At 46.4% G+C, this 24,863-nt stretch overlaps 1 protein-coding gene across 2 annotated transcripts in view; it reads left to right on the top strand.

Moving 5' to 3' along the window:
- Window positions 1-24,863, top strand: part of LOC137650202 (protein AATF-like) — a 133,039-nt gene that overhangs the window by 26,754 nt on the left and 81,422 nt on the right. For both annotated transcript variants that reach the window (XM_068383389.1, XM_068383390.1), the window contains exon 3: window positions 21,201-21,681. In XM_068383389.1, coding sequence (XP_068239490.1) covers window positions 21,201-21,681 — 481 coding nt within the window. The remainder of the gene's footprint in view (window positions 1-21,200; window positions 21,682-24,863) is intronic.

Genomic DNA, 24,863 nt, shown 5'->3' with positions numbered 1-24,863 from the left:
ACCACAGCCTTGGCTTACATCTCCAAGCAAGGAGGGACCCATTCGAGGAGCCTATACGAGATCGCAAGGGACCTCCTCATTTGGTCAAGAAGTCAAAACCTCACTTTAGTCACGAGGTTCATTCAGGGCAACATGAACGTCTCAGCAGATCGCCTAAGCAGAAGGGATCAGGTCATTCCCACGGAATGGACCCTCCACAAGAGTGTGTGCAACAGACTTTGGACCTTGTGGGGTCAGCCTACCATAGATCTGTTTGCCACCTCCATGACCAAGAGACTTCCGCTGTACTGTTCCCCAGTTCCAGACCCAGCAGCAGTTCATGTGGATGCTTTTCTGCTGAACTGGTCTCATCTCGACCTTTACGCATTTCCACCGTTCAAGATAATAAACAAAGTCCTTCAGAAGTTCATCTCGCACGAAGGGACACGGCTGACGCTGGTTGCTCCCCTTTGGCCTGCAAGAGAATGGTTCACAGAGGTACTTCAATGGCTGGTCGACGTCCCCAGGACTCTCCCTCTAAGAGTGGACCTTCTACGTCAACCTCACGTAGACAGGTTGCACCCAAACCTCCACGCTCTTCGGCTGACTGCCTTCAGACTGTCGAAAGATTCGCTAGAGCTAGAGGCTTTTCGAAGGAGGCAGCCAGCGCGATTGCCAGAGCAAGAAGGGTTTCCACTCGTAGAGTCTACCAATCTAAGTGAGATGTCTTCCGGAGCTGGTGTAGAGCCAATGCAGTATCCTCTACCAATACCTCTGTGACCCAAATAGCTGACTTCCTATTACATCTTAGGAATGAGAGATCCCTTTCAGCCCCTACGATTAAAGGGTACAGGAGTATGTTGGCTTCAGTTCTCCGCCACAGAGGTTTGGACCTTTCTTCCAACAAGGACCTTCAAGACATCCTTAAGTCTTTTGAGACTTCTAAAGAGCGTCGTCTACCCACTCCAGGCTGGAACCTAGACGTAGTCTTAAGGTTCCTTATGTCACCTAGGTTCGAACCTCTCCAGTCAGCTTCCTTCAAGGACCTTACCCTCAAGACTCTTTTTCTCGTCTGCCTTGCAACAGCTAAAAGAGTCAGTGAGGTTCATGCCTTCAGCAAGAACATTGGTTTCACGACCGAATCTGCAACATGTTCTTTACAGCTCGGATTCTTAGCTAAGAATGAACTTCCTTCGCGTCCTTGGCCTAGATCGTTTGAAATACCTAGCCTCTCCAACATGGTAGGTAACGAGCTAGAGAGAGTTCTTTGCCCTGTCAGAGCTCTCAAGTATTATCTTAATAGGTCTAAACCTATTCGAGGACAGTCAGAAGCCTTATGGTGTGCCATCAAGAAACCTTCGAGGCCCATGTCCAAGAACGGGGTTTCGTATTATATAAGGCTTCTGATTAGAGAAGCCCATTCTCACTTAAAGGAGGAAGACCTTGCTTTGCTGAAGGTAAGGACCCACGAAGTAAGAGCCGTAGCTACTTCGATGGCCTTTAATAAAAACCGTTCTCTGCAGAGCATAATGGATGCAACCTATTGGAGGAGCAAGTCAGTGTTTGCATCATTTTATCTTAAAGATGTCCAGTCTCTTTACGAGAACTGCTACACCCTGGGACCATTCGTAGCAGCGAGTGCAGTAGTAGGTGAGGGCTCAGCCACTACATTCCCTTAATCCCATAACCTTTTTTAACCTTTCTCTTGAATGCTTTTATTGTTGTTTTTATGGTTGTTACGGTAGGCTAAGAAGCCTTCCGCATCCTTTTTTGATTTGGCGGGTGGTCAATTCATTCTTGAGAAGCGCCTGGGTTAGAGGTTGTGTAGAGGTCCTTTAGTAGGGGTTGCAGCCCTATATACTTTAGCACCTTTGAGTTGATTCAGCCTCCAAGAGGAACGCTGCGCTCAGTAAGGAAGACGAACTTAAAAAGGAGGCAGAGTAACGGTTCAAGTCGACTTCCTTACCAGGTACTTATTATTTCATTGTTATTTGAGATAACTGTTATATGAAATATGGGATACTTAGCTATCCTTTAATCTTGTACACTGGTTTTCACCCACCCCCCTGGGTGTGAATCAGCTACATGATTATCGGGTAAGTTTAATATTGAAAAATGTTATTTTTATTAGTAAAATAAATTTTTGAATATACTTACCCGATAATCATGATTTAATTGACCCTCCCTTCCTCCCCATAGAGAACCAGTGGACCGAGGAAAAATTGAGGAGGTGTCAACAAGAAGTACTATAGTACCTGGCCACAGGTGGCGCTGGTGAGTACACCCCCTTCTAGTATTGTGATAGCTGGCGTATCCCTCCATAGAATTCTGTCGGGCAACGGAGTTGACAGCTACATGATTATCGGGTAAGTATATTCAAAAATTTATTTTACTAATAAAAATAACATTTTTCAATATTAAACTTACCCGATAATCATGTAGCTGTCAACTCCGTTGCCCGACAGAATTCTACGGGAGGGATACGCCAGCTATCACTATACTAGAAGGGGGTGTACTCACCAGCGCCACCTGTGGCCAGGTACTGCAGTACTTCTTGTTGACACCACCTCAATTTTTCCTCTGTCGTGCTTCCGGCAAGGCGTTCTGGGATACGCTTATAATTTTGGAGTATTGTTCACGGCTTTTGGTGAAGTATTTCTGCTGAATTGGTCCCATCTCGACCTTTACGCATTCCCACCGTTCAAGATCATCAACAGAGTCATTCAGAAGTTCGTCTCGCACGAAGGGACACGGCTGACGCTGGTTGCTCCCCTTTGGCCTGCAAGAGAATGGTTCACAGAGGTACTACAATGGCTGGTCGACGTCCCCAGGACTCTCCCTCTAAGAGTGGACCTTCTACGTCAACCTCACGTAGACAAGGTGCACCCAAACCTCCACGCTCTTCGTCTGACTGCCTTCAGACTGTCGAAAGATTCGCTAGAGCTAGAGGCTTTTCGAAGGAGGCAGCCAGTGCGATTGCCAGAGCAAGGAGGGTATCCACTCGTAGAGTCTACCAATCCAAGTGGGAAATCTTCCGAAGCTGGTGTAGAGCCAATGCAGTTTCCTCTACCAATACCTCTGTAACCCAAATAGCTGACTTCCTATTACATCTAAGGAATGAGAGATCCCTTTCGGCTCCTACGATTAAAGGGTACAGAAGTATGTTGGCTTCAGTTCTCCGCCACAGAGGTTTGGACCTTTCTTCCAACAAGGACCTTCAAGACATCCTTAAGTCTTTTGAGACTTCTAAAGAACGTCGTTTACCCACTCCAGGCTGGAATCTAGACGTAGTCTTAAGGTTCCTTATGTCTCCTAGGTTCGAACCTCTCCAGTCAGCTTCCTTCAAGGACCTTACCCTCAAGACTCTTTTCCTCGTCTGCCTTGCAACAGCTAAAAGAGTCAGTGAGGTTCATGCCTTCAGCAAGAACATTGGGTTCACATCCGAATCTGCAACATGTTCTTTACAGCTCGGATTTTTAGCTAAGAATGAACTTCCTTCACGTCCTTGGCCTAGATCGTTTGAAATTCCTAGCCTTTCCAACATGGTGGGTAACGAGCTAGAAAGAGTTCTTTGCCCTGTCAGAGCTCTGAAATATTATCTTAATAGGTCAAAACCTATACGAGGACAGTCAGAAGCCTTATGGTGTGCAATCAAGAAACCTTCGATGCCCATGTCCAAAAACGGAGTTTCGTATTATATAAGGCTTCTGATTAGAGAAGCCCATTCTCACATGAAGGATGAAGACCTTGCTTTGCTGAAGGTAAGGACCCACGAAGTGAGAGCCGTAGCCACTTCGATGGCCTTTAATAAGAACCGTTCTCTGCAGAGCATTATGGATGCAACTTATTGGAGGAGCAAGTCAGTTTTTGCATCATTTTATCTTAAAGATGTCCAGTCTCTTTACGAGAACTGCTACACCCTGGGACCATTCGTAGCAGCGAGTGCAGTAGTAGGTGAGGGCTCAGCCACTACATTCCCTTAATCCCATAACCTTTTTTAACCTTTCTCTTGAATGCTTTTATTGTTGTTTTTTGGGTTGTTACGGTAGGCTAAGAAGCCTTCCACATCCTTTTTTGATTTGGCGGGTGGTCAATTCATTCTTGAGAAGCGCCTGGGTTAGAGGTTGTGTAGAGGTCCTTTAGTATGGGTTGCAGCCCTGTATACTTTAGCACCTTAGAGTTGATTCAGCCTCCTAAGAGGAACGCTGCGCTCAGTAAGGAAGACGAACTTAATAAAGGCAGAGTAACGGTTCAAGTCGACTTCCTTACCAGGTACTTATTATTTCATTGTTATTCTGAAATAACTGATTATATGAAATACGGGATACTTAGCTATCCTTTAGTCATGTACACTGGTTTTCACCCACCCCCCTGGGTGTGAATCAGCTACATGATTATCGGGTAAGTTTAATATTGAAAAATGTTATTTTCATTAGTAAAATAAATTTTTGAATATACTTACCCGATAATCATGATTTAATTGACCCACCCTTCCTCCCCATAGAGAACCAGTGGACCGAGGAAAAATTGAGGTGGTGTCAACAAGAAGTACTGCAGTACCTGGCCACAGGTGGCGCTGGTGAGTACACCCCCTTCTAGTATAGTGATAGCTGGCGTATCCCTCCCGTAGAATTCTGTCGGGCAACGGAGTTGACAGCTACATGATTATCGGGTAAGTATATTCAAAAATTTATTTTACTAATGAAAATAACATTTTGAGGTCCTTAAAAGGACCTCCCAATGAACCATTATGCCATGCAACAGATCGTAATCTCACTTGGAACACGGCCTTTCTACTCGCTTTATCCTCAGCAAAGAGAGTTATCGAACTTCGTGGTTGCTGATACATCGGCCATTCAAGGGGATGGGGGGATTTGACACTCGGGTTCATCCCTGAGTTCGTTGTAAGGACTCAAAATCCAGGGGTACTGGACCCTAGATTCGGGCTCTTTCAGATTAAGAGTCTACGTTCTGTAACCAATGACCCAGGTGAATTGTTACTATGCCCAGTGAGTAGTTTGAGATATCTTAAATGCACTGCAGCAACACGAGCCCTACTAACTAACTTATTTGTTAGCTGAGGAAGGATTAAAAGGAGGATTACGAAAAACACTATCTCGGCATGGATTCACAAAGTCATTGACGGTGCTTTGAGTCCTGAACCTCCTATAGCATGAAGACCAAGAGCTTATGATGTCGGGGGCATCAGCACGTCCCTGGTATTTAAACTCAACTTTTCCGTGTTGCATGTATTACAGGCGGGCATGTGGAAGCGTAAAACGACCTTCACCGCTCACTATTTACAAGACGTGACCCACAAGAAACTCGATATGTTTACTATCGGTCCTGTGGTGGTTGTTCAACAAGTGGTTTAGAATACCTCAGGCTTCTTGTTGGACAAGTAGCAGCTGGTTGAGGGCATTGGTTATCCAGGTTAAGTCTAGGTTGAATGAGCGTATGTCTGGCCTTTTCCTTTCTTCATCTTCCCCTCTCATGGGGACAGCGCCATGGGTCCCTCAGCAAGGTAACTTCAACCTCTGCAGGTAATAACCATTACCCCTCTGTAGCCTATTATAGTCATAAATTAATATACTTGTACACGTCCCCATTGCTTCCTGCGAGGTATGCATTGGGAAACGTCTTATTTGCAATAGCTATTTAAAACTGAATTCTCCTAGTTGTTCATATGCTGTGTCTCACAACTATTTGAGTTGCTCAGGACACTATCATTCTCATTTGGTATTGATAAGCGAGGTGGCAAGGTTTCCCTCGATTACAGTCAAATACTGTACTAGGTAAACCTAGGTTAATGACTAGCCAGAAGTCGGACTTCCACCTTCCTAAGCGTGAATCATCCACATAAATAACGTTAGGTTTGTTAGTCTGGGAACAGATGACAATTTCAGAGATAATTTGTATTTTTCCATAACTAATACAATCCTGGAGTTGTTTATATAAATTGTCCTGCCATCAACTGTCCCCCAATAAGTCCTGCCTGCAATCAAAAAGTGACTTAGTTCACCGATGTGTGAGTAAATATAGGTGTACCCCCCAGCCACCCCCTGCCTACTCACTACAGTGGTTAGGCAGGGTTGCCACCTCGCACTTTTTAATCTACGCCTAAAGATAATCCCTATAAATAACTCCAGGTTTGTATTAGTTAGGGAAAAGTACATTTGTTCCGTAACTGGAATACAAACCACGCTATTTAATAGTGGTATTACTTTCGGCGTAGCTGAAATGACGAGCCATTAAAATTTAACGAGGGTTTACTACCCACACCGCTAGTTAGCGGGGGTAGGGGAGGGTAGCTTGCTACCCGCGCCCCCCCCACCTCACACACACCTGTGCTTGAACTCACTTTGCTCTCGGCTCGGATGGTAGTCGGACGTGTCCGCTGTCATCCTCGTCACTCATTGGCAGCCATTAATGCTTTTTTGCTTTTTCTTTGACAGTTTTGTGTGTGAAGTTGGCCTCTGCTATTATGCGCACCTGCCCTGGATTACCCGACCGCCCCTGTGGAACATTCATGTCGGTGGTCGAAACCGACCCTCATGCCCTTTGTCCTTCCTGTAGAGGTCAACGGTGTGATAGAGATAACAAGTGTAGGGAGTGATCTACCTCCCAGTGGGAGAGGTTTTCGCGGCAACGGAAGAAGTCCAAACGGGATATTTCTCCTTCGAAGGTTTCTTTGAAAGGAGAAAAACCCAAGGCCTCTTCTTCCGTTGCTCAAACCTCCTCCGAAGCTCCCACTCGGTCGGTCTCTTTCAAGAGACCGTCGAGTGGTAGCGTAGACCGTTGTACTGTTTTCCAAACTTGGGGTTCGAGAGATGGCGTTGCTTACCCTAGCGAAGCAACTCCACCTCTCCCCCTCGGAGGAGGATTTGTCACTAATCCCTTTATTTCTGCTTTGGTCTTCCTTGGGGCTCGAGGGTTCGCCTTCCAAGGAAGTCTTACTGGACTACATCCGATAGGGTGCCGCTGTCGAGCAATCGCCGCCTCCGGCAGAGGTTGATCCTCTGTCAATTGTCGACTTTGTGGTGTCAGAGGTATCCAATGCGGTATCACCCATCACCTCTGCCTCTTCAAACTCTACAGTTGCTGACGGCTTAGTTTCTCCGGTTCCTGTTCAACCAATGAAGGAGAAACTAAATCCAATAGTCTCTCCTGGTGGTGTTTCTCTCCCTCGGGGGAGTTCACTTACAGAGACTCCTCTTCGGAGGACTGCAGAAGGTCAGCTTGCTGATTCAACGGCCCCCAGAGGGCGTATTCGTCGCAAGACTCGCCCTCCTCTTCGTCAGAGAGGCCTTCCTTCACCTGTGGTGAGGAGGCGCCTCTTTGATTCTACATCTTCGTTGCAGTCCCCCGCAGAGGAGCCTCGTCATCGATCACCGACTGTTCCTGCTTAGGTCCTGGACCTTTCTGCAGATCGTTCGCGATCCCCTTTGGTGGAAGGTCGTCCTTTCAAAGGACACATCGCCTTCTACCCGTCAGACCTGCCGACCTGCCGTCGCCTTTCCTGGATGCTGATGCGCGCTACGCGCCAACTAAACCTGACCTCCACGCTCGTTAGGCCTCGTCATCTAACCCTAGTACAGGGCATCAAGGGCGTATGCGCCAACGCGCGCATACTTCCCATACGCACTATGCACCTGAGCATACGCGCCCACGGTCTCCTGCGCGTCGGGCTTTGCCTGAGTAAACAGATACCCGCTCACGCCCAGCTGCTCGCCAACCCTCATCTGCACGGCACCTCTCCTCTGTACGCCATCAACCTCCTGCGCGCCAGCGCTCTCCTGTACGCCAGTGCTCTCCTACCCGTCAACGATCTCCTGTGCGCCAGCGGTCGCCCGCACGCCAGCGCCCACGCCCAGCAGTCGTCTCTCCTGCGAGCGCACGATCTTCTGATCTGGGCGCTGTTGGGAAGTCTAAGTTGACTTCTCCCATGCGCCAGCACTCGCCTACGCGCCAGCTTTCTCCAGCACGCCAGCGCTCGCCATCGGGCCGACACGCGCATTCACCTGCACGCATCCATGACGATAAGCGCGCGCGCCCTCGCCCATCCTCTCCTGCAGTTGCGCGCCATCATTTTGACGCACGCCCACAAGACGCGCGCCCACGAGCAGTACAGACTTCAACTGTGCGCCCGCGCACCAGGGGTATCCTTCCTGCGCGCGCTCGCCCTACGACTTCTTCAGGGACACACGAGCTCTCGCCCGTGCACTCAACGCCCTGATCCTGCGCCCCCACGCGTGCACGAATATTCTCCCGTGTGCGCTCCTGTGCGCCCACTGTCTCCCGCGCGCGCACCAGCAGTCTCCCGCGCGCGATTCCTGGTATTCTCCATCGCGCGAGCATCAATATCCTCCCGCGCGCGAGACTGCTGAACAACGCACGGCAAGCTCGCCATCACCTCATTCCCCTCCCTGCAAACGCATAACAGCGCGTATTGTGGCGGAAAGGAAACATCCAGGGGGGTCCAGGTTCCCTAAGCCTTTCCAGGCGAACCCACCTATGAGAACTCCTCCCAGGGATCCTTCTATCCCTGTCCCTTCAAAGGGGGTGTCTGACAGCGCGTCTGTCAGCCAACAGCCTTGGTTCGGTGCACTAATCAGAGCAGTGACACAGGCGTTCAAGCCTGTTTTCTCTGAATTAGGTCACATATCCTTGGCTGTCTCTACCCCTTTGAAGAGAAAAAGAGGAGTTCCGGACGTGGTAACTTCTCCAAGGGCTAAGTTGACTCCACGCAAGCCTTCGAGGTAGGTTCCTTCTTTCCCCCAGACTATCTCTCCATCCCTGTTGGACGAGGATTTCCCGTCCTCAGGGGAATCACGTGACGTGAGACTTTCCCCCATCGCACCAATGAGGGAAGCCTCTCCTTGCGCTGAGTTGTCTTCTCAAGTGGGGGCTGGAAGGAACTTACCATCTTCAATGTTAGTCCTACATCCTTCCCAGGAAGGAATCTAAGGACTCCAAGACATTGACAAAGTCCTCTACAAGAACCAGGACAGAGCCAACTAGCCACTCGGAGAATGTCCACGACTCTCCCCAAGAAGAGCCTTTGGGGACAGGAGACTTTGCTGGAAGTCCAACTTCAGGAGGAGAACAGCAAGAGTCAGAACATGCGTTATGGCAAGTTCTGACTAATGAGGGCTCTCAATGGGTTTTCCGACCCAGAGATCCCTCCTCGAGAGGGCAAGGACACGGTCTTGGACCGTGTATTCGGTACTCGGAAAACCTCTAAGGCCAGTGCAGCTCTGCCCTGGTCTTAGGGGGTTAAGAGTACCAGAGACAAGATTGCTGTACAGCTCTCGAGATGTCCTCCTCCAACTGTTCCATTGCCACCAACAAACTCCTTCCACCTCCTTGCGTACAGCAGAGGAGGTACTTTGAGATCTTGGAGGAGTCTTGTTTAGCTCTTCCTCTCTACCACTCGGAAGAGCTTACCAGGGGAGTCCCTCTTGAGAGAGACTCCAACCGGCAGGTCTCGTTCTCAGCAACCGAGATCCTTAACCAGGAGAAGGTTGCGAAGTGTACTATGCAAGCCACTTCGTGGCTCGACATCTGGTTATGGACCTTAGGTATCCTGATACTTTCTGAGGATTTCTCCAAAGAACGTACCAGGAAAGCTATGGAGACGTTCCTTCTCTCAGGCACTCGCACGATCGAGTTTCTGGCCCACCAAGTCTCGAACTTGTGGGCAAACACATTCCTGAAACATCGGGATGCAGTGGCTGAGAGATTCCATCAGAAGGTCCCTAGCACCGAGATCAATAGGCTCAAACATTCTTCTTTAGAAGGATTCATCCTGTTTGATGTGAAACAGGCCGCTGAGAGGTGGAGGAAGTCTCATCAAGACTCCCTCCTTCATAGGGCTTTAACATCTAAGCCCTATAAGCCTCCAGCACCCCAGCAGGCCCGTCCAACCAAGACCGCTAAACCAACGACAGCAGCGAAGACCGTGGTGTCTAAGCCCTTTCCTGTCAAGGATAGGAAAGGCAAAAAGTCCTCCAGGGGAGGCGAGAATCCTAGAGGGAGCAGCCGAGGCCGCAAACGCTAGGATTGGCAGTCCCCCTGCATGTCCACCAGTGGGAGGGTGCCTACAAAGTTGCTCAGACAGGTGGAAGCAACTCGGGGCCGATTCCTGGACGATTTCCGTTATCAGTCAGGGATATCGCGTCCCGTTCACATCTCTACCTCCCCCTGACAACGAATCCAGTGTCATTGAGCTCCCTTGCCATGGGATTGGCAAGGGGGCAAGCCCTTCTGGCAGAAGTCCAGACCCTGTTGAAGAAGGGCGCTCTCCAAGAGGTCCTCGACGAGTCTCCAGGCTTCTTCAGTCGACTCTTTCTTGTAAAGAAGGCGTCTGGAGGCTGGAGACAGTCATCGACCTCTCAGCTCTGAACAAGTTTGTCAAACAAACTCAGCATGGAGACGGCAGACACGGTGAGACTAGCAGTGAGACCGTAAGACTTCATGTGTATACTGGACCTAAAGGACGCGTACTTCCAGATCCCAGTCCATCCGTCTTCAAGGAAGTACTTAAGATTCAGCCTAGACAACAAAAAATACCAGTTTAAGGTGCTGTGTTTCGGTCTCTCCACAGCACCACAGGTTTTCACCAGAGTGTTCACCCTAATATCTTCATGGGCTCACAGGATCGGCATCCGTCTCCTCCGTTATCTGGACGATTGGTTAATCCTAGCAGACTCGGTGTCATCCCTTCTTCAACACCGGGACAAACTTCTGAGACTGCCAAGATCTGGGGATCATAGTAAATCTCGAGAAGTCCTCACTGCTTCCCACTCAAAGACTGGTATATCTAGGCATGATTATAGACACCAATCTCCACAAAGCCTTCCCATCAGACGACAGGATAGCAAGGCTGAGGAAGGTCGCAAGTCCTTTTCTCAGACGAGAAGAACTTCCAGCCCAATCGTGGTTACGTCTCCTCGGTCACCTTTCATCGCTGGCTCGTCTAGTTCCCAACGGTCGCTTCAAGATGAGATTCCTCCAGTGGTGACTCAAGTCCCAGTGGAATCGAAGTTACGATTCCCCGAACGCCCAGATCCCTATGGGACCTGCGGAACTGACGGACCTCCAGTGGTGGGTGGCAGACGAGAACCTACAAAAAGGAGTGGATCTTCTCGTCCTCTCCCCGCATTTGATGCTGTTTTCGGACGCTTTAAAGAAAGGGTGGGGCCCCCACGTGCTGCACCACACGACCTCAGGCCTTTGGTCAGAGTCAGAAAAGTAACTCCATATAAATCTCCTAGAGATGAAGGCGGTCTTCCTGGCCTTTCAACAGTTCCAACAGTACCTGGCAAGTCACTCTGTGGTGGTGATGAGCGACAACACCACAGGAGTGGCCTATATCAACAAACAAGGAGGTACTTTTTTGTAGCTGCTATCCCATCTAGAAGTAGAGATACTGAGATGGGCCGAAATCCACTCAATACCACTATCGGCATGCTTCATTCCAGGCAAAAGGAATGTGCTCGCCGACAATCTGAGCAGAGTCTTAGATAGTGAGTACCGAGTGGTCTTTGGATCATCAAGTAGCCAACAAAGTCCTGACTTTGTGGGGTTCTCCGACTGTGGATTTTTTTGCAACGGCCCTGAACTTCAGGCTCCCCTGTACTGCTCCCCAGTCCTAGACCCCGACCCCAAGGCTCTCTGACAAGATGCTTTCCAACAATGGTGGGACAACATCGACGTTTATGCCTTTCCCCCGTTCTGTATGATAAGGAGGGTGCTCAACAAGACCAGAACATCGGTCAATCTTTCAATGACCATCATAGCTCCGCTATGGCATCACGCGGAATGGTTCCCGGACCTTCTGCAACTACTAACGGAGCTACCAAGAGAACTCCCTCCACGATACAATCTGCTCAAACAACCACATGCCAATATCTTCCACAAAGCCGTAGCTTCACTACTACTTCACGCCTGGAGACTATCCAGCATCTCCTCTCTGAGAGAGGATTTTCGCAACAAGTTGCTGTCAGGATGTCGTGTATTTGCGGGAAGAAATGCGCCTTTCAGTCTCGGCAGTGAAAGGCTATTGCTTAGCCTTAAGTCTAGCTTTCAGGCTGAAAGGAATGAATATTTCTTGATCGCTAGAACTTTCTCTACTCATACGTAGTTATGAACTTACCGGCCCTCAGTCGGAAGTGAGACATCCTCCATGGAACGTGGTTCGAGTTCTCAGGTCTCTTAAGAGACCTCCCTATGAACCATTACGCCATACATCAGATCGGCACCTAAACTAGAAGACGGTGTTCCTGTTAGCTTTGGCCTCAGCCAAGCGAGTCAGCGAACTTCATGGTCTCTCGTATGATATTGCCCATTCAAGGGGTTTGGGGGAGGTAACTTTCAGCTTCGTCCCTGAGTTTATTGCTAAGACTCAGAATCCTGGAGTGGCGGATCTTTGATTGGACTCCTTCCGGATTTCTAGTCTTCGTTCTGTAACAGATGACCCAGACCATCTCTTACTATGCCCAGTAAGGAGTTTGAGGCTATACCTCAAAAGAACAGCTGCAGTCCGTCCTCATGTGCCAGCACTATTCGTCAGCACAGGAAGGACTAAGAGGAGAGTCACCAAGAACGCCATCTCTGCATGGATTCGTAGGGTCATTGATCTGTCCTTGAATCCAGATCCTCCTCCGTCATGTCGCCCTAGAGCACATGATGTCAGGGGCATAGCTACGTCCCTGGCCTTCAAAAGAAATTTCTCTGTGAAGCAGGTTCTTCAAGCGGGGGTGTGGAAGCGTAAAACAACGTTCACACCCCACTACCTGCAAGACGTGACCCACAGGAGGCTCGATACGTTCTCTATCAGTCCTGTGGTGGCTGCACAACAGCTGGTTTAAAACCTCAAGCTCCTTATTGGACAAGTAGCAGAAGGTTGAGGGCATTGTTACCTGGTTTTTAGTCTGGATGAATGAAAAGGTTTGACTGGCCCTTATTCTTTTCTTCATCATCCCCTCTCTAGGGGAAAGCAGCATCCTGGGTTCTCTGCATAGCTGCAGGTAAACCATGCTCCCTTGTGTTCCTAGTATTAAGTTAATACTGTTACGTCCCCATACCCTGACGAGGTGGTATTGGGAAAGTCCTAGTCTACAAGTTTCCATCTAAAGAACTTCAGAACAACTTCCTAGGACGAGTCACACTTCTTCATACCTTCGCACACAGGTTGCATAGGCCGCATTCCTTGCATAGCAAGGATCTAGCGAGGTGTAGGGGCTCCTTATTTCTTGGGTGCTTACACACTCAAATAACGAGCCCCCGGGCAAAGCTAAAAAGCCAGAACTGGCTTGGACGTCCACCCATCCTAAGGGGTGAGTCACCCCTATTAAATAGCGTGGTTTGTATTCCAGTTATGACAAATTCGTAGATAATTTGTATTTTTCCTAACTATACAAACCTTAGCTATTTAACCAAACTTGCCCACCAGCCCTATCCCCCTTGAAGTCCTACCTCCAAGCAAAGTGAGTTCAAGCACATTTGTGTGTGAGGGGGGGGGGGGGTAACAAGTTACCCTCCCCTACCCCCGCTAACTAGTGGTGTGGGTAGTAAACCCTCGTTAAATTTTAATGGCTCGTCATTTCAGCTACGCCGAAAGTAATACCCCTATTAAATAGCTAAGGTTTGTATAGTTAGGAAAAATACAAATTATCTACGAAGTTGTCATATTATCTCCCAATTTGTCATTTAAAGTTGTACTTTGAGAAGTAAGTTGGCCAGGGTACCAGCCACCTATTGAGATACTACTGCTAGAGGTTATGGGTCCTTTGACTTGCCAGACTGTACTACATAGGATCCTTCTCTCTGGTTACAATTCATTTTCCTTTTGCCTACCCATACACTGAATAATCTGGCCTAGTCTTTACATATTCTTCTCTATCCTCATACACCGAACAACACTGAGATTACCAAACAATTCTTCTCTCAAGGGGTTAAGTAATTGGTAAAGGTAGAAGAGACACTTTAGATATAGTATGCAGCTCCTCTTAGAAAACGACACTCCTAAATCAAACCATTGTTCTCTTGTCTTGGGTAGTGACATAGCCTCTGTACCATGGTCTTCCACCGTCTTGGGTTAGAGTTCTCTTGTTAGAGGATACATTTGGGCACACTATTCTATCTAATTTCTCTTCCTCTTGTTTTGTTAAAGTTTTTACACTTTATATAGGAAATATTTATTTTAATGTTGTTACTGTTCTTAAAATATTTTATTTTTCAATATTAATCTTACCCGATGATCATGTAGCTGCAACTCTGTTGCTCGACAGAAAAAACCTACGGTCGGGATACGCCAGCGATCACTATACAGGTGGGGGTGTACAACAACAGCGCCATCTGTCGAGTAGGTACTCAGGTACTTCTTGTCAACAAGAACCAATTTTTCCTCTGTCGTGCCAATGGCAGGACCTACTAAATACGCCGTCCCTACTGGATTTGTTTTCACAACGATTTGGTGAAGTACACTATTCCAGTTTTGAGCTTTTGCTATGCAGGGGTTTTATCTTCATTTCAAAACTTGAATTCGTTTTCGATAGATTTAATTATGGTGACAAAGAGAGTATGGACTCTCTTTCACTTTTAAATGGCCGACCCTTCCCTTAGACGGAAGTGTGATTAGGTTTTTGGTAATTTTGCTTAACAAGTTATAGATCTATTTATTTTATATCTCTCCGCCTTGATAGGCCTCTTCGATTAACTTTCCATTTATTATAAACTTATAAAAAAGTAATTTTTATGTTTGTTTATATGCGACCTTTCCTATAGTAGGCGGTCCTTACTTGGAACCGAAATTAATTAACATTGAGCCCGTCATATCGTATTTAACCTTTTAAGAATTTAATACTTTTTAATTTTAATGTTTTATGAAAGAATTTCTTTGATAGTCTCGTATTGTTTTCAAAGATGAACTAACGTTTAGTTTTTTAGTCTCCGCAGTTGTTGACGTTCAGAACGTTCAACATGCGCTCTATCGTTACGATAGAGAGAGAGTGTTTCACGGTTTCACGTTGCAGTAAGAGTAAACCGATTCTAGCGTTTCGTTCATTCTTTCTTAGCTTAAATGGTTTAAATTCTAAATAAAGGAACTTTTTATTTGGGAAACCTTTCAGTTCCTTTTAGCAAATAACATGTTTTAACAATATATAATTGGCTCTTCTCTCAGGCGCTAAGTCAAGAGAGAAGAGAGAGAGAGATAGAGACGGAGGGAGAGAGAGGAGAATAAACGTTTCGTTCAAGCGGGTAACGTTGTTCTCGTTTTTTACTCTTCTCCCTAGTCGCTGTAGAGGAAGAAGGTAAAACGTTTCTAGAGTTTTATTCTTGTTCCCAGGCTTTAGGCGGTGAGAGATTGTAAACGTAGTTTATTTGATCTAGTGTTTAGTCTCTTTTCCAGCCACTGAATTCGTTTTTTTTACTCTTCTCCCTAGTCGCTGTAGGGGAAGAAGGTAAAACGTTTCTAGAGTTTTATTCTTGTTCCCAGGCTTTATGCGGTGAGAGATTGTAAACGTAGATTATTTAATCTAGTGTTTAGTCTCTTTTCCAGCCACTGAATTCTTTATCTTTATTTATGTTTTTCTGTTGCATTGTAAAACTGTTTTCGCAATTACTACCTTTTAATGAAGGATAGGATTGCGTGTTTCAGGTAGAAATCAGTTAAAGTCTCGATTTCAGTGAAATAAGTGCAAACAGAAAATCAAAAGTGATAAAGTGATATGCGCAAAGTGTTACAGTGTTGCGTCCGAGGGTTCGTCTGTTCGTGCCAGTTGTTCACCTAGTCCGATACCTCTTACAAGCTCCCAAGCCCAGGGGAGAAGTAATGTCGTACGACTTATGGGTTCCACAGGCCTTGATCGACGAACAGACGTTTTTCCCTCCGTGGTTTCGGACGTATCTACACACGTTGCCGACGTGAGATCGCCCCACCCACACAAAGACGAGAGAGCCCATTTATTCCTCGTCTGCGGAAGAGGTTTCTCGTAGAAACCATGGACCAAATCTTGCAGCTTTTAAGTGCAAGTCGGTCCCTTCCGCGCAAGTCCAACGGCCTAAGTGTAGCCACTGGGTCAGTTCGGACTCGCTGCAGTCATCCGACGACTGCACACCTCCCAAGAGAGGCAAGGTGGTACCGCAACAGGCAGTAACTCCGTCTGTTGCCGCACCAGCTGTTTTAGACCCTCAGTCACAACGGACAGTAGCTCCGTTTGTTGCCGTTTTTTTTTTTTTGTAGACCCTAAGTGGTCTTTACTGCAGTCTATGCAGACTCAGTTAGCTGCGGTTATGCAGGAGTTTCGTGCGGAGAAGGTTTACACTGCTCTCGTTAGCCTACAACCTACCACGGTTGTGCGCCCAGCTCACGCTGAGGCTGCCTGCTCCCACACTCCGGCTGCGGAGAGCTCCACCTCCGATGCGCAATCGACCCTGCCAGACGCATGTTAACGTTAGCCGACATGCGGCTCCCTCCGTTAACATGCGTGAGCTACCGCATCAGCAGTGGGAAGGTGGAGTCAAGCTGCCGTGTTTTGACGCGATGCGTTAGTTTCCGCAACCCACGGCAGTCCCCTCCACGCACCACCACTCCGCTTTGGTTGTTGCCTGCTCCCACACTCCGACTGCGGAGAAGGTTGACGATGCACCCGTTTGCCTACAACCTGCCACGGTTGTGCGCCCAGCATGGCTGCCTGCTCCCACACTCTTGTTGTGAGAACTCCTCCACCCATGCGCAGTCTACCCTGCCAGACGCATGCTTACTCCCACAGACACACGGAGCACTCCGTTGCCGTGCGTGAGCTACCACAAGCTGCCGTGTTTTGACACGGTGTGTCAGCCTCCGCAACACACTGTGGTTACCGCCACTCGCCCGCAGCAGACTAGTCAGTCAGGAGTTTAGGCTTCCCCACACAGCTTTGGTTGTTGCCAGCTCACAGACTGTCAAGCAGTTACATGACATTGCCTTTTGGTCTGCTACTAATGCACCAGTGCTGTATGTCCTCACGCACCTGTTGTGGTTGACAGTTCAGTTTTTTGACAGTTCAGTTTTTTGACAGTTCACAGACTGTCAAGCAGTTACATAACGTTGCCTTCTGGTCTGCTGCTTAGGCACCAGTGAGACCCTCACTGAGATAACCTAGCTTTTCTCAGACATGGTTCCTGTAGATGAGAAAGTGCTGTTCTCCCTCCTTCTGATATTCCTTTGAGGACTCTGTCATTTGGAGAGGAGCCTTAAGCTGCTTAGCCTCCTATGGACTCTAATTAAAGCATAACAAGGCTTCCAGGGATGGTAAATGGTTCCGCTTCGGTCGCTAACCCCGTCTGTTGCCACACCTGCTCCCATAGACCCTAATGGGCTTTGTTGCAAGACATGCAGTCCAAGCTTGTGTCCTTGATAGAGGATTTTTTACGGAGAACCTCCTAGCCAACAACCTTCCTACCGGTTGGTTGTACGCCCTGTTGACGCTGAGGTATCCTACTCACGTCCGCCAGTTGAGGTGGTTCCTCCACCGGTGCGACCCAGTGTGGGTTGCCAGTCGCACGTTGACGTTAAGCGACTCTCGGAGGTGGTTGTGGACGTTCAGTGTGTCACTAGGAAGACGTTCAACAACCAGCAGAGGTGACTTGTTGTGACGCAGTGCGGCAACCTCAGCAACCCGGTAGGGGGTTGACTGCACAACCCAGACAGTCTAGACAGTTTCGGGTTGACTCTGTTCTGCCTCGCGTCCCCATGGTAGACAGTTCACAGACTGTGCAGCAGTACCATGATCTTGTGTCCGGCTCCGTCACGCATCCACCAGGGCGACCGGATTCAGCGAGTCAGACGTTGCCCACTCCGTTGCCGTTTCCTCATCAGTTTCGGATGAGGAACCCTCTGATGAGGACATTGCTGAACAAGACGATTAATCCCCAGAACTGTTGAAAGGGTCTTCCCCTGACTGTTCAGACTCCCAACCACGTTCTCTTCTCGGACGCATCGGACGTAGGCTGGGGTGCGACATTAGGCGGTAGGGAATGCTCGGGATTATGGAACTCGAGTCAAAGGACAATGCATTTCAACTGCAAGAAGCTACTGGCAGTACGTCTGACCTGGGAAAGCTTCAGGTCTCTCCTTCAAGGCAAAGTGGTGGAGGTGAACACGGACAACACCCTGCTTTGACGTACATCTCCAAGCAAGGAGGGACCTACTCTGTGATATGGTACGAGTTCGCAAGAGACCTCCTCTCCTGTTCAACAGGTCTAGACTTTTCACTAGTAACGAGGTTCATCCAAGGCAACTTGAATGTCATAGCACATTGTCTCAGTAGGAAGGGACTAATAATTCCAACATATTGGACCCTCCACAAGGATGTATGCAAGAGACTTTGGGCCACCTGATGCCAGCCAACCATAGATCTCTTCGCAACCTCGATGACCAAGAGGCTCCCAATACTTTGCTCACCTATCCCGGACCCAGCAGTAGTTCATATAGATGCCTTTCTTCTAGATTGGTCACATCTAGATCTATATGCATTCCCTCCGTTCTAGATTGTCAACAAGGTACTGCAGAAGTTCGCCTCTCAAGAAGGGACAAAGTTGACGCTAGTTGCTTCCCTCTGGCCCGCGAGAGAATGGTTCACCGAGGTACTTCGATGGCTAGTAGACGTTCCCAGAACACTTCCCCTAAGGGTGGACCTGCTACGTCTGCCACGCGTAAAGAAGGTACTCCAAGGCCTCCACGCTCTTCGTCTGACTGCCTTCAGACTATCGAAAGACTCTCGAGAACTAGAGGTTTTTCGAAGGAGGCAACTAGAGCGATTTCTAGAGCAAGGAGAACAACCACCCTTAGAGACTACCAATCGAAGTGGGAAATCTTCCGAAACTGGTGCAAGTCAGTATCCGTATCCTCGACCAGTACCTCTGTAACTCAAATAGCTGACTTCCTCTTATATCTGAGGAAAGAACGATCTCTTTCAGCTCCCACTATCAAGGGTTACAGAAGCATGTTGGCATCAGTCTTCCGTCACAGAGGCTTAGATCTTTCCAGCAATAAAGATCTACAGGACCTCCTTAAGTCTTTTGAGACCACGAAGGAGCGTCGTTTGGTTACACCTGGTTGGAATTTAGACGTGGTACTAAGATTCCTTATGTCAGACAGGTTCGAACCACTTCAATCAGCCTCCCTGAAAGATCTCACCTTTAAGACTCTTTTCCTGATATGCTTAACCACAGCTAAAAGAGTCAGTGAGATTCATGCCTTCAGCAGGAACATCGGACTCTCATCCGAAACGGCTACATGTTCTACGACTTGGTTTTCTAGCCAAACACGAGCTGCCTTCTCGGCCTTGACCAATATTGTTCGATATTCCAAACTTATCGTATGGTTGGAAATGAACTAGAAAGAGTATTATGTCCTGTAAGAGCTCTTAAGTTCTATTTTAAAAACCTTTAAGAGGCCCGTCTGAAGCTTTATGGTGTTCAGTTAAGAATCCATCTTTGCCTATGTCAGAGAATTCTTTACCCTATTTTATCAGACTCTTAATACGAGAAGCTCATTCCCTTCTGAATGAGGAAGACCAAGCTTGGCTGAAGGTAAGGACACACGAAGTTAGAGCTGTCACAACTTCCGTGCCCTTTGAACAAAATAGATCTCTGCAAAGTATATTCGATGCAACCTATTGGAAAAGCAAATCAGTGTTCGCGTCTTTTATCTTAAGAATGTCCAGTCTCTTTACGAGAACTGCTACACTCTGGGACCATTCGTAGCAACGAGTGCAGTAGTGGTGGGGGCTCCACCACTACAATTCCCTAATTCCAGAACCTTTTTAATCTTTCTCTTGAAATATTTTTGGGTTGTCCGGAAGGCTAAGAAGCCTTTCGCATCCTACTTGATTTGGCGGGTGGTCAAAATCATTTCTTGAGAAGCGCCTAGATTAGAGGTTTTGATGAGGACCTTTAGTATGGGTTGCAACCCTTCATACTTCAGCTCCTAGGAGTCGCTCAGCATCCTATGAGGATCGCGAGGCTCAGTAAGGAAGACGTACTTAAAAAGGCAGAGTAATTGTTCAAGTCGTCTTCCTTACCAGGTACTTATTTATTTTATGTTTGTTATTTTGAATAACTGCTAAAATGAAATACGGGATACTTAGCTTCTTATGTTAACATGTATGCTGGTCTCCACCCACCCCCCTGGGTGTGAATCAGCTACATGATCATCGGGTAAGATTAATATTGAAAAATGTTATTTTCCTTAGTAAAATAAATTTTTGAATATACTTACCCGATGATCATGAATTTAAGGACCCTCCCTTCCTCCCCATAGAGACCCAGTGGACCGAGGAGAAAATTGGTTCTTGTTGACAAGAAGTACCTGAGTACCTACTCGACAGATGGCGCTGTTGTTGTACACCCCCACCTGTATAGCGATCGCTGGCGTATCCCGACCGTAGGTTTTTTCTGTCGAGCAACAGAGTTGCAGCTACATGATCATCGGGTAAGTATATTCAAAAATTTATTTTACTAAGGAAAATATTTTTCCTAGTTTCCTTTCCTCACTGGGCTATTTTCCCTGCTTATAGCTGGCTAGGGGGCATGGCTTCTAGCCAAATTGAAATCCTACTCTTATTGAAGGACTCAGGTTTGTATTGTTAGGAGTAAACAGAATAATTAAAAGATGTGTGATGTTAATATTTCAATGTATGAGCTTAAGATACGTACACTTTAAGGTTTTGAGATGTAGGAGTGAGTAATTTATCACTATCAATGGGTAAACTCATTCAGATATTAAAAGAGAGTGTTGCTTAGACCATTATTTTATTGCTGCCAAATTTGAGTGAAATGTGAGCTGTCTGAAGGAATTCAAATTTTAGGAATAGACATACGGTTAGCCAGATTTGTTATGAATGAGGACTGCTGTCCCTCCCACCGGGGCAATGTGGTATTCAGCACATGAACTCTAGAAAGTTTGTTTGATTGAATTAAAAGCAATATTTCAAACAAAATGATTTCAGTACTTACCTGGTGTACACCTAAGTTTCCATCCCCTCTTCACAATTACTTATATTAAAAAATGAATGAGAATTATCTTAAAGTGAAGCTTTACATAAAGAATTAACAGCACATGAACTCCACGTAAGTATTGGGATAATTGTTTTAGTTTAAAAATCATGTTTTAATGTAAAAATACTTATTTTGGGGATATTACTTTTAAAACTATTTTCATTTTGTTTCAGAAACTTCTGCCCAAATTATAGAAAGTGTAGCTGCTGATGAGTGTGCTGAGCATCAACAGTCTAGAAGTAAACTTAGAGCCAGGAATGAAGCGCTTTTGTTGGGAGCAGATTCTCGATATAGAGGAAAAAACGTAACTAGAAAAGACTTGAAGGAAAATATCACATTTGATCCTAGCCTCACAAAATATTTTGCTGCTGGTACAGATGAAGAAGATAGTGATAGTGAAGATGAGGAAACTTATCACAAAGAAAATAGTAGGTTGTCAAACTTAGATTCTGGTGGTAGTACTGACGGGGAAAAAGAAGAAACACATAACAGTCGGCTAGAGGATTCAAAGTTGACGTCTGATGTAGAAAAAAGCAATTCAGAAAAATCAGAAAATGAGGATAGTTCTGAAAATGAAAGTTTGGAAGAAGAAACATATGGCGATAGTCCAAGGGAAATAGATATGGATGAAGATAAGGAAGAGGACGGTTTCATGTAAGCCTTTGTTCACTAGAACAATTCTTGTTATTTTACCGAACAATTCTTGTTATTTTACCAGTGCCTTAACTTGCCTTTAAAGTAATAAGTAAACCAGAAAAATTCAAGTGAACCTATAGTGATTGCTATAGCAGTAGTTAGGCACGTGTTCATACAACCTATATGTAACTAATTTAATCTGTGTTACTGCCTGATAAAGATTTTGGGGATAAGTACACATTTCATGCTCATAATCGAATAAAATGCCAGCTAAGTTGGTCTCACACTTCATATCTTCTGTTCTATTCTCAACTAACAAGTGTTTTGTTTTTTGTCGTAATTTAATTATTCTTACCTGTGAGTCAGTCCCATAGCTAATATCTTAGAAGTGCTTCTTAAGTTTAAAAAGAAAAATTTAAATTATCTATTATACCCCTCCCTATGGGGGACCAACTAGCATGACATAGCACTCATACAGCAGGACAGGAACTGTACCTGCTTGTTACTATGAACTCCATCCATCCATATACCAAAGACACTTCCCCTAATTTTGGGGGGTAGCCGACATCAACAAGAACAAAACAAAAAAGGGGACCTCTACTCTCTATGTTCCTCCAGCCTAACCAGGGACTCAGCCGAGTTCAGCTGGTACTGCTAGGGTGCCACAGCCCAACCTCCCACATTTCCACCACAGATGAAGCTTCATACTGCTGAGTCCCCTACTGCTGCTACCTCCGCGGTCATCTAAGGCACCGGAGGAAGCAGCAGGGCCTACCGGAACTGCGTCACAATCGCTCGCCATTCATTCCTATTTCTAGCACGCTCTCTTGCCTCTCTCACATCTATCCTCCTATCACCCAGAGCTTTCTTCACACCATCCATCCACCCAAACCTTGGCCTTCCTCTTGTACTTCTCCCATCAACTCTTGCATTCATCACCTTCTTTAGCAGACAGCCATTCTCCATTCTCTCAACATGGCCAAACCACCTCAACACATTCATATCCACTCTAGCCGCTAACTCATTTCTTACACCCGTTCTCACCCTCACCACCTCGTTCCTGACCCTATCTACTCGAGATACACCAGCCATACTCCTCAGACACTTCATCTCAAACACATTCAATTTCTGTCTCTCCATCACTTTCATTCCCCACAACTCCGATCCGTACATCACAGTTGGTACAATCACTTTCTCATATAGAACTCTCTTTACATTCATGCCCAACCCTCTATTTTTTACTACTCCCTTAACTGCCCCCAACACTTTGCAACTTTCATTCACTCTCTGACGTACATCTGCTTCCACTCCACCATTTGCTGCAACAACAGACCCCAAGTACTTAAACTGATCCACCTCCTCAAGTAACTCTCCATTCAACATGACATTCAACCTTGCACCACCTTCCCTTCTCGTACATCTCATAACCTTACTCTTACCCACATTAACTCTCAACTTCCTTCTCTCACACACCCTTCCAAATTCTGTCACTAGTCGGTCAAGCTTCTCTTCTGTGTCTGCTACCAGTACAGTATCATCCGCAAACAACAACTGATTTACCTCCCATTCATGATCATTCTCGTTTACCAGTTTTAATCCTCGTCCAAGCACTCGAGCATTCACCTCTCTCACCACTCCATCAACATACAAGTTAAACAACCACGGCGACATCACACATCCCTGTCTCAGCCCCACTCTCACCGGAAACCAATCGCTCACTTCATTTCCTATTCTAACACATGCTTTACTACCTTTGTAGAAACTTTTCACTGCTTGCAACAACCTTCCACCAACTCCATATAACCTCATCACATTCCACATTGCTTCCCTATCAACTCTATCATATGCTTTCTCCAGATCCATAAACGCAACATACACCTCCTTACCTTTTGCTAAATATTTCTCGCATATCTGCCTAACTGTAAAAATCTGATTCATACAACCCCTACCTCTTCTAAAACCCCCCTGTACTTCCCAGATTGCATTCTCTGTTTTATCCTTAATCCTATTAATCAGTACTCTACCATACACTTTTCCAACTACACTTAACAAACTAATACCTCTTGAATTACAACACTCATGCACATCTCCCTTACCCTTATATAGTGGTACAATACATGCACAGACCCAATCTACTGGTACCATTGACAACACAAAACACACATTAAACAATCTCACCAACCATTCAATTATAGTCACACCCCCTTCCTTCAACATCTCAGCTTTCACACCATCCATACCAGATGCTTTTCCTACTCTCGTTTCATCTAGTGCTCTCCTCACTTCCTCTATTGTAATCTCTCTCTCATTCTCATCTCCCATCACTGGCACCTCAACACCTGGAACAGCAATTATCTCTGCCTCCCTATCATCCTCAACATTCAGCAAACTTTCAAAATATTCCGCCCACCTTTTCCTTGCCTCCTCTCCTTTTAACAACCTTCCATTTCCATCTTTCACTGTCTCTTCAATTCTTGTGCCGGCCTTTCTTACTCTCTTCACTTCTTTCCAAAACTTCTTCTTATTCTCTTCATATGACTGACCCAGTCCCTGACCCCACCTCAGGTCAGCTGCCCTCTTTGCCTCACGTACCTTGCGCTTTACTTCCACCTTTTCTCTCTATATTTTTCATACTTCTCTATACTATTACTCTGCAGCCATTCTTCAAAAGCCCTCTTTTTCTCTTCCACTTTTACCTTCACTCCTTCATTCCACCATTCACTGCCCTTCCTCATGCTGCCTCCAACAACCTTCTTGCCACATACATCACTTGCAATCCCAACAAAATTTTCTTTTGCTAACTTCCACTCCTCCTCTAAATTACCAGTTTCTCTTACTCTCACCTCGTCATATGCCATTTTCAACCTTTCCTGATATTTACTTTTTACCCCAGGTTTTATTAGCTCTTCAACCCTCACTAGCTCCCTTTTACATCCACCTACTCTATTCCCCCACTCTTTTGCTACAACCAATTTTCCTTCCACCAAAAAATGATCAGACATACCGTTAGCCATACCCCTAAACACGTGCACGTCTTTCAATCTTCCAAACATTCTTTTAGTTATCAACACATAATCCATTAATGCCCTTTCTACTACTCTTCCATTTGCCACTCTTACCCATGTATACTATGAACTACCCAGTCTAAATTAGTACATATGTGTCATCCATAAGATTAACTTTACTTCTCTCTCTCTCTC

This window comes from Palaemon carinicauda, chromosome 11 (assembly GCF_036898095.1).
Source record: "Palaemon carinicauda isolate YSFRI2023 chromosome 11, ASM3689809v2, whole genome shotgun sequence".
Classification (NCBI taxonomy): domain Eukaryota; kingdom Metazoa; phylum Arthropoda; class Malacostraca; order Decapoda; family Palaemonidae; genus Palaemon; species Palaemon carinicauda.
The sequence above is the reverse complement of the archived record's forward strand: the minus strand, read 5'-3'. Positions and strand labels throughout refer to the sequence as shown.